General features: G+C 50.8%; 1 protein-coding gene across 1 annotated transcript; it reads right to left on the bottom strand.

Annotated features, from left to right (window-relative positions):
* Nucleotides 1–1,645: 1,645 nt before the first annotated feature.
* Nucleotides 1,646–8,128, bottom strand: ASB13 (ankyrin repeat and SOCS box containing 13; the record flags this gene model as incomplete). The annotated part of the gene is made up of 5 exons (XM_009706418.1): nucleotides 1,646–1,812; nucleotides 3,512–3,703; nucleotides 5,050–5,184; nucleotides 6,668–6,818; nucleotides 7,941–8,128. Coding segments are annotated over 5 exons (794 nt in total), but the record flags the coding sequence as incomplete, so codon positions are not given.
* Nucleotides 8,129–10,513: the final 2,385 nt, after the last annotated feature.

The following is a 10,513-nucleotide window of genomic DNA, read 5'->3' as shown; positions in this document are numbered from 1 at the left end:
TAGGGGGGGGGGGGGGGGAACAAACCTAGCCAAAAATTAACAAAACAAAAAGCGATTTGCTGGTCACCATTAAAGTGCGTTCAGTTCCACCTCAGCTCTTCAACCCTGTGCCTACGCTCCTGTCCCCCACCCTCTCGAGGCTGAGCCCCATCGTGCTGGCTCGGGGGCCTTGCAGGGAGCGGGCAAGCGACCGTTCGCCCTTAATCGTTAGTTCACAGCACGAAGGATGTCGAGAGCCCTGAGTTAGCTCGATGCCACATTAGACAGAGGATTTCGTAACGTTTGCTGTCGTTCAGAGGAGGAATTTGTTCTCATCACAGTGCTAAGACTTGCCATGGGGGCACCAGGGCGCTCCATCCCCTCAGTACCACGTACCCTGTAGGTTACTGCCTTCAGACAACATCTAAGGTCTCACCTGGAAGGCAGACGACAATTTTGGCTCTGCTCCTACAAATGTCACCCTGAAGGTTTAAAATCACCGATGGACAAAGCTGCAGTCGTGGCTGCTGAAGCCAAAGGATCGGAGCATGACATTCAGCAGCACACGGCTCAGGGCTGGCTCCAGCTGCCAGCTTCTGGAGAGGCTCCAGCATTGAGAGAGCAACTCAGCGGGGGAAAAATAAGAATAAAAATCACAAAACTCAAGGCAGAGCCCAGCCCTCCTATTGCCTTTCACCTGTGGGTATACACCACCGCTACACAGGGGACATACCCTCCCCGTACTTCAGGCACCACCGGGCAGCAGGTCCGCCACTTACTGCACGTAAAACTAACAAGAGTGGCCGCGGTGGCTCAGAGCCAAGTGGAGAAATATTGTTTGGGACCAGCCATCTGGAGGGAAGCATCCTTGGATGTGCAGAGAGACCTGCTTCCTGCTTGGGCTTGAAAACGAGACATGGTGATACCGTGGAGGAACACGACAGTAAGAGCTGGCTCACCTTCGGTGAGGAAGGAGCACGGGCAAAGTCAGCCCTGACCTGGCGGCAGTTCGTCCTCACTGCTGGCGTTGAGTCAAAGCCCAGCGACGCTTACGGAAAGTCAGTAACCGGCTGCGGTGCCTCTAATTAGTCCTGAGCTTGCCGGGGACTTAATTTGCCTCCAGCTTCTCCTGAGCCTTGTCCCTTGGCATTAGGCAGTCATCACTTGAGTCCTTAACACAGAGGTGGGATCCGGCGCTCCCACTGCAGAAAGAGAGATGTCCGTTTCCGAGGGTATTCCCTCCAAACCCCCTTTGCAGTCAGCAGAGACAGGTGCTCCCGAGGCAGGCTGTATCGCCCCAGCACCGGCATCTAAAACAGGACAGATGAATCATACTCCTGAAGTATCTATTTCTCTTCCCTGACTGCAAAGGGAGCCTGGCTAAGTCATCTGGAGATGCCTTTAGGCTAGGGACAGGTAAAATTAGGCAAGACTCGTCTCGCTCAAAGAGCGAGCGCTACCGCCTCGAACGTAGTGACAGTCTATCACATCACCCCAGGAGACGTTACGACTTCAAGTCAGCGTTGCACGTTGCCTGAGCCTCTCTTTGCCCACAGAGAAGAGGCAGTGCTGCCTCATAAATACTATTTACACCAGTTTGCTTAAATTAAAATTAGTTTCTTGAGGGGAGGTAGAAGAGAAAGAGACGGATACTTCATAGCGCGGGAGCTAAAGATGTCATCCTTCCCGGCCACCTTGGCCCCTGTCAGTTGTAGGACAGGTACTGGATTAATCGCGGAGGAATATTTAGCTTGGCAATCTTCTCCAGCGCTCGCTGCCCAGCGGCTTTCCTCACCGTAACTCTGCAGAGCTGCGACAAACTCAGAGGCGTTTCTAAAACGAGAGAAGAGGATCCAAAGTTAGACCTGCAGCTCAGCGGACGGCTGATCTTCCCCCGGAGCACAGACCTCCCCGGAGGCTGGCGCCTGGCATGGCCCCGGTCGTGATCGCAAGCCTGGCTCTGCTTACGAGCGCTCGACGACCTCCCACGGCACCCAGGCCCAAGGAAGGCACTGCAGACCCACGGGCGTGCTCTCTCAAGACTCATCCCGACGCAAATCTCTCCAGAAATACTAAGCCCAGCTGCAGCTCCCTTCCCCGCCTGCAGCCCCTGAAGCCCACTGGATCCACTGGGGCTACCCAAAACTTTCAGACTTCCCTTAGCGATGCCGTATTAAGCCTCAGCAAGACGGTATATCAGAACAAAACCTACTTCCAACACTTCTCTACCGCTCTGTTTCTCCATCTAAGGACTGCGTTAACCCTTTCCGCTCCACACTCTACTGAGAGCTCCCCGAAAACTCCCCGAGCCCCTCCCAGAGAGCCCCCAATCTGCAGCCCGCAGCCTCGACGCTGAGCATCGATGCTCACGCATGGACGTGGAGTGACAATCGGGCACGTTGCTCTGGAAGCGGTCATTCCTAAGCAGCTGCTATCCCTACCACCACAGCCTCGGCAATCACCAGCCTCCAAGATCTGCACCTGTCCTGGATCTAGTCCCAAATGTAATGATATAAATCAAAAGGGAAAAAAAATACTAATAAAGCTAGCACAGTACTTTTATAAGAGTCTGCGTTGAAAAGCAACTACACGTGCACTTCTGCCAGCCGGGTTTAGCGGGCAGTAAACTCTGGCAAGATATAAGGAGTATCTGTGGGCATGTAGGGCTCAATCTCCTCACCCAGCTCAGCTGCAGCCAGACCAGCACCCTTCGCCGCTCTCGGAGAAAAGAGCAACGAATAACTTGGAGGAGAGACCGCTACGGGGAGAAGAGAAGCCAGAGGGAGATGGAGTTATAAGGAGCTCACCACCCAAATGACTGCAAAGCCAGAAAATACTTTATTCTTCTATAAGGAAGAAATTTTTCTTCCTATAAGGAAGAATTTTTTTACGATGAGGGCGGTGAGGCAGTGGCACAGGTTACCCAGAGAAGCTGTGGTTGCCCCATCCCTGGAAGTGTTCAAGGCCAAGTTGGATGGGGCTTTGAGCAACCTGGTCTGGTGGGAGGTGTCCCTGCCCATGGCAGGGGGGTGGAACTGGGTGGGCTTTAAGGTCCCTTCCAACCCAAACCGTTCTGTGATTCTATGATGTTTAGGATCATCTGGTGCAGCAGCCGTCTGCAAATGCTCAGAAGGTTTTGTGAATTACTCCTCTGAGGTCCACTAAGGGTAACCAAGGCAAAGATTGATTTAAAGTCACCCTCAAACCTCAGTCAAATGTCTCCTCCAAAACCAGACAGACAGCGCAGCTAAAGTTTAACACATTCCCTGCCCCAAATGAAATGAGTTTTCAACCAGGCGATTTCCTTGACCTGCCTTAATGCATCAAAGCATAAACACGCTGACACGGTAGAGGGACCTGAATTCACTGAGGGCATGATTGGGACCACCTTACCAGTGTCATTCAACCACAATTAAGCAGATCAAGCCTACGGCCAGCTGCCATACATTTGCCACCAAGAACTCTACACGTTCACAGGAACATGATCAGGGATGTACAAATCAGACTGGGCAGGGGATCGTATCTCACTGACTTTCGTAGTACTCAAAGCACTTTGCTGTAGGACTGCTGCTCCAGGTGTAATCCGATGGCTTCTTTCCTCGGTTGTCCCTTGCGTAAATGTTTCCTCCAAATTCAATCAGCATCTCCACCAGATCTACGTTTTTCACTTTTGCTGCGTGATGGAGGGCTGTCTCATGAAGTTTAGCAGCATTCACATTTGCCCCTGAGACCAGAAAGAAAAACAAATCTGTTCATGAAAGCCTTACTCGACCCAAATGTAAGGAGTGTTTTGGAGAAAAAAATGCTGTTAAAACACACCCGAGCAGCTCGGACAAGATCCAAACAGAACAGCACAAACAGGAAACCAAAGTGCTCAACAAGTTCTCAGTGCTGGTAATGCACGAGTTTTCGTCTCCGGCTTTATGTTTTCCTTGCAGAGGAAGGATTTTAGTCCATGTCACTGGGTAAATACGCTGCTGAGTGTGAAGTTCAGAATTGCTTCCTCAATCTGTGCTGTCCAAAGCCAGCAAAGAGCCATTCCCAGCCATCCCAATGGAGTGCCCCCACCCAAGGCAAACAGTGACATCGTTGTTAGCTGTTCTAACAGAACTACCCCAGACCCACAAGACGTTGAAGCTCTCCATCAGACATTACTGCAGGATCAAGTCTTAGTTACAGATATTTTTGCTACGAAAGTTTGGGGTTTATAAGCTGACAGCGAGAAGTCCGTCCAACCTCCCCACAACCGCTTGCGTTTTATCGACTGATTTGTTCAGTGGAGGTAAGCTGAACCTCACTGAACTCAAACAACTGACTTTTAGATACGTGTAGCCACAATGAACTCCCATTACAATTAACGGGGAGAAACAGGCATTTCTGGGGAATCAATTAAAGGGTACCCAAGACAGAGAACTGGAGGGGCTGGGCACAGCCTAGCTTAGATGTATAATTTTTAGACAACTAACAATCAACAAAACAAATGCCCACCCCTGGGTCAAATCACCTCCTGGTAAGCACAGGCAAAGACAAGAAGTCCAACTCCAAATTCCCCCAAAGTTAGCAGCAAGAAAACTGGGATGTGAAACCCGGAGCACGGAACATTGACTTGAACATCCAGCAAACTCACCTGGGCATAACGCTAACCAGATCTCCCCGAGGTATGAAGTGACACCAGCTCTGGGTTTCTGTACAACAAAAACTTTAACATCTCTCTCTAATACCTATCCAAACCCATACAACTTTGCTCCCAAAGCTGAACGCGTGCACACCAGTCGATACCACTTTGGGGAAGAAATTGCAACTTTGCTCTAGGGGGCTGAAGAGTTCTGAATTTTATTAAATTAAGAGAATGGGGATGTCACTGGGAACATCACGGACTGCATATTGACAGGCATACGCTGAAAAAAACGCCTAAGCATTAAGCTTTGCTCAGGTAAAGGCAAAACCTTTCACCTTTGTCGTCTATATTATGTTGTGAATGAATAAGCTTTTCAACAAGAATGCTGCTGTAGAGCACCGAGACACCACCGCCTCCTGCCCACCCAGAAGCAAACCCCGTGGCTGCCATACCTGCCTTCAGCAGCAACTTCACACAGTCCAGATGCTCCCTGGCACAGGCCACGTGTAGGGGAGTCCCGAAATGGCAGTCGTGAGCCTCCAAGTTGGCACCAACGTCGATGAGGAGCTGCACGCACTCTGAGCTACCTTTAGAAAGGGAAGATCCGAGTCAAAAGCAAGAATCCAGCTCAAATGGGAGCATACGGCATGCTCAGACCAGCTTGATCCACAGCCTGTTTCATATTTGGGGTGACAGCTGCAAAACAGAAATGCCTGGGAGCCAACACGATACACTGCAGGCCCGAGAGCGAGACCAAGACACAAGAAATAGGGTCACATCTGCACAGCACCGAGCCAGAGCTAACAGGTCTCGCAGGGAGTCGGGTCAAACAAACCTGAATTCAAGGGTTTTCGCCAAAACGCCTGTTGTTTGTGGAGCTGGTCGTATTGCTGATCCTGCCCTGGGTGGATTAGATCACCTTCGAGATCACTTCAGCTTTACTTTTTCCAATGCTAATAATATGACTTAACAGAAAGCGAGCAGTCATCATCAAGCCTTAGGAAAAAGGCTTAACGAGGAAAAGCTAAGCAAGAGCTCACAGCTACGTATTTAAGTAACTACTTTTTTGCCAAAAATGCTGTCTCCCGCAGCCTTCATAGTCAAAGGGAAACTCTGTCCAGGACAGAACAAATAAAATATAACATAATAAATAACATATAGCAAAAACAGTGAAGGGGAGGAGAGAGGAGATATTACATCCCACAAAGAGGAAACTGAGGCACAAAATGATTAAGAGATTTGGTCACAATCATCTAAAGGGGACACTGCCGCTCTCACATCCAGGCTTTCCTGCTGTTGCATCCGTGCAAGTGGAAGTTCGGGAGAGGAATTACACTTAAATACCCCTCTGCCGCTCTCCCTGCCTCTGCTGCTGTCACAGCCACCCCTGATGCTTGCTCCCGCTCCGTAACCCAGATCCAAACATCCAGAAGAGGCTTGAGTAGAGGACGGTGGGGAGCGGAGGGCAGCAGGCACACACCAGACGGGATATTATTTTGGCCCCTGCCCTTTTCTCTTATCCCCTGGACAGACCCTCCAGCTGGAAAAGGCCACGAGAGGGACAAGGAGCAGAAGAGGCAGCAGCACTGCCCGACAGCCCCTGGCACGTTCTTCCCACCTGGCAGCCTCCTCCGGCAGCTCCGAACAACTAGGAGGGGTCTGGGACAGGACTACCTGGTTAAGAGGGTCTTGTGTCTTAATCAGAGCAATTTATCCCATCTCAATTTGGATCAGAGGGAAAGAATACGGGATTCTTTGCTCTTTGCAAGAGCAAAGCTACTGGTTTGGCTCAAGGTTTTCTAATAGAGCATTACGAAGCTGGCATTTTATCTGCCTAACGTCTTATCCCATGTCCGTCACATGGGATAAAAGCATCCAACACAAGGGATGGCTTTATTCACCCGGTAACATAGCGCTTTGCATTCTGCGTTCAACGGGAGATGTGCCCACGTAAGGCTGAAATATTTGCAAGCTGTAACGGTCTGATGAGCAACAACAGCTTACATTTTGGGGTTTTTCTCCCCCCCAAGCTGCAAATAACCGTGCAAAGATAAGACCACGCGGGCTTACCGTTCATGCAGGCTTCGTGGAGAGGAGATGCTGTGTAAAGGGGAGGGTTCACCTTGGCGCCGTGGGACAGCAGCACTTTCACACACTCTATGCTACCCGAGGCACAGGCGTCGCAGAGCGGAGTGCTGCCATCGATATTTCTGGCATCCACCTTCAAGGCAGAAAAAAAATGTTAGGTACCCACAGGTTGCCATGTGGAAGTACCCTCTTGCCTATGTTTTCAATTCTTTTAACCCTAGAAATATTCTGGACTCAGGAAAGAGTTGACGGCTACTGCCAGCAACCTGGCTTGCGCTGTTCCCATCACTCTCAGGGCACAGATGTACATTAACGTCACAAGTTTAGGCTGTGATTTCCATTGTTATATTTTTCTACCGCTTTTCTGCTGAAGGTTACAAGCGTTGCAGTCGAGTAACACAACGCAACTCCTCTCTGCTTTAATGCAAAGCCCGGTTCATCGGCGGACTCAGCCAAGGTGGCTGACTTTGCACCGAAAAGGACCACGGGGCGCACGCGTGCTCCACTTCACCGGCTTTGCTCTCAGGACGGCGATTTTCAGCGTGTGAGAAGCCACAAGCCCTTGAAGCCAGTCATCACCAGCTATATCCAAAGATCCCGTTTAGCTGATTTTTGTTTCCATAATAAAATTAAAGAAATAGAAGAAGAAACAAAAGAATTAATCCCCTCTGGAAGCTACCCGTCCCCTGCTCCCCTTCTGGCCCCTTGATTCAACCCGGCTAGCTTTAGATACTCAAGTCATCTAAATTAGATTTCTAGTCGCCCTAGGCTCTGTTGGGGAGAGACTGAGAGAGGAATACTTCCAGGCAGTTTTTTAAGTCCTCCTCAAGCTCAAACACCGTCTGAATCATAGAATCATAGAATCATTATGGTTGGAAGAGACCTCAACGATCATCGAGTCCAACCGTATACCTGATGCCACCCTGTCCACTAAACCATGTCTCGAAGTGCCACATCTAAACGTTTTTTGAACGTCTCCAGGGACGATGACTCCACCACCTCCCTGGGGAGCCCGTTCCAATGCCTAACGACTCTTACAGTGAAGAAGTTCTTTCTAATGTCGAGCCTGAACCTCCCCTGGCGCAACTTGAGACCGTTTCCTCTCGATGAAGATGCCTGTCATCCTCTGCTGATTGTCAAGAAAGCCCAGGGCGATGAAGAAGAGCCTAGAGTTAGATGAGGAGGATCCAGCTCCCAGAAACAACTTCAGACATCAGGATGAAGTTCCTAGCTGGATCAGACCCCAAATACACACCTGGGCCCCTGCAGCCAGCAGAAGCTTGACACACTGCGTTTGCCCTCGCAGGCTCGCCTCGTGCAAGGGGGTGATAGAGTCGTAGGTGACGGCGTTGACACAGGCTCCGCTCTCTATCAGCTGTTGCAGCTGCAGGATTTCTCCCCGCCGGGCTGCTTCATGAACTGGCGTTCGATCAGCCCAGAAGCCTAGAGAGGAAAGAATAAATAAATAAGTAAATAAATAAAACCACACAAGTGGAGCAAATGAGTCTCTGCGCTGGAGAAAAGCAGCCGGGGAACATGGGCGGGTAGCTAGAAGAAAAAGCTGGGAATGAGGAGCTTATTCTGCACCATGTCCCCACTCTCCGTGTGATTTTAAATTGGGTGCTTCATGTTTGGGGGTTCCCTGTTGATCACTGCCCTCTCAGGGACTGTTTGTAATGTTGGGTTCATCATATCATAGAATCATTTAATCATTTTGGGCTGGAAGGGACCTTCAGAGGTCATCTAGTCCGACCCCCCTGCGGTGAGCAGGGACATCTCCAACCAGATGAGGTTGCTCAGAGCCCCATCCAGCCTGACCTTGAATGCCTCCAGGGATGGGGCTTCCACCACCTCTCTGGGCAACCTGTGCCAGTGCTTCACCACCCTCATTGTAAAAAATTTTTTTCCGTATGTCAAGTCTAAATCTACCCTCTTTTAGTTTAAAACCATTACCCCTTGTCCTCTCACAGCAGACCCCCTTTAGGTACCAGAAGGCTGCTCTAAGGCCTCCCCGGAGCCTTCTCTTCTCCAGGCTGAACAACCCCAACTCTCTCAGCCTGTCCTCACAGCAGAGGTGCTCCAGCACCTCTGTCGGTTCCCTGACAGTGTCTGAAATGCTTTGCTGTACTTGCTGGAAACTTTCTCCAAGTACAAACCCCAGCAGCACTCATTAGGTTCCAATTCATCCCAGCGAGCTCTTAACTACTTAGCATCAGGAGCCCTCCTGGCTCCATCTGAAATCACTGGAAACAGGACGCCTCCAGAGAGCAACTCAGCCCGTCCAAAAACTATCTTCCCAAAAAGTCAACGGAGCTTCGACAATTAAATTTCTAGCTTCGACGCCTTCGCTGAGCATCTACACCTACACGGGGCAAGTCTGGGTTTCAGTTGCCAGCGCTAGCCGACAACATCATCAGGTGTGTTTTGTTTTCACGGCAGCAACGAGTAAAGAACAGCCCCGTGCATTTTCATGCGACCTTCAGCAAGATAAACGCATCCTCTCTGTAAAAATAAGTGCCTTGGTAGCCTGGAAAAGCAAGGCTTATAGGAGCAGTATGGTGCTGTTCGCATAAAGGTCAACACTAAAAACCGCTGGTAAACGAGACCTTGCAGCTACAGCTCCTACCCTTTGCATACATCTCCGTAAGACCCCCATTTCCAGGCAAGCAGGAGAAAAAGGGTCATTTGCCTTATTTTTAAAAAAACACCTTATCAGGTATTTCAGTTGGACTGACCGTCCCTCTCCCTAGCCCTAAACGCAGCATTTTATTTACCAGCATAAAGCAGTAAATGCCAACACAAGCCAGTGGTTAGGAAGATGGAGCAGACCTGAAGGATAACACAACGCTGAGGTCTATCATGGACCGAAACCACCCCCTGGAAGGGAATGACCAGTACGGGTATTTTCACAGCCCACACTATGTGCAGGCTTTTTTTTTATTTGCTTGTTAGATCCTCGTTCCCTTTGCCAATATTGCTGGGCAGGATGTTTTTCCTTCCCTGGAGCTTCTCGTGGTTTACGTGAGGAGAAGCAAGAAGTCCAAATGAGGATGGAGCCTTCGGATTGCCAGCCACCGAGCAGCATCACTTTGTCACCAACAGGACTGAGAAGAAGAAGAAGAAGGCGCTCCAGCAGCATTTCATTAAGGGCTTATTACAGAGCCCGAAAACCCAAACCTCCAAACTGCAGGCTCCTCAAATTTCTTCCCTCCTACTGCACAATTCCTTACGTGGCAGGCTCACGTGGGAGATAACATCGTCAGTCCCCACGGATGGGGTTCCCACATCCACATCCAGCCAGCTGCACCTGGGGTTACAGAGCAGGAGGAAGACCGCGGCTGGGATCAGACCTCCTAAATCTGCGGCACAGCATCGCTCCAGACCTACGGCTCAGCCTTGTCAGCTGAAGCACAACACGGGGGAGCACGGCCGGTTCCCGATGCAACCGGAGAGCATCCCTACCAGGGGATTCAGCCGCACGGCACAGCCTGGCACCTGCTGCGGTCTTTGCTGTGGTCCATCCCGGGCTGCCGGGCTCGGCCCGCTGCTCCAGCCTCCCGTGCCCCATCCCAGGGGTACAACTTCTCAGCAGTTGTGCAAGAAGCTCTGTCACTTCCAGCCTTGCCGAGGAAACCCGGCAGGCAGCCGCTGGCGGGGGGGGCTGGGTTTGGACCCTTTGGGGGGTTGCATGGCTCCCACCGCCATCTCCATCCAAGGAGGGAGCCGTGCCCTCTCCTCCAGCTCCCCAACGCACGCTAGTTCAGGGAGGAACAATGATAATTCCCCATGCCCAGAATCACAGCATCATTTGGGTTGGAGAAGACTTTT

The sequence above is a fragment of the Cariama cristata genome, unplaced genomic scaffold (genome assembly GCF_000690535.1).
Source record: "Cariama cristata isolate BGI_N322 unplaced genomic scaffold, ASM69053v1 scaffold2888, whole genome shotgun sequence".
NCBI classification, from domain to species: Eukaryota; Metazoa; Chordata; class Aves; order Cariamiformes; family Cariamidae; genus Cariama; species Cariama cristata.
The sequence above is the reverse complement of the archived record's forward strand: the minus strand, read 5'-3'. Positions and strand labels throughout refer to the sequence as shown.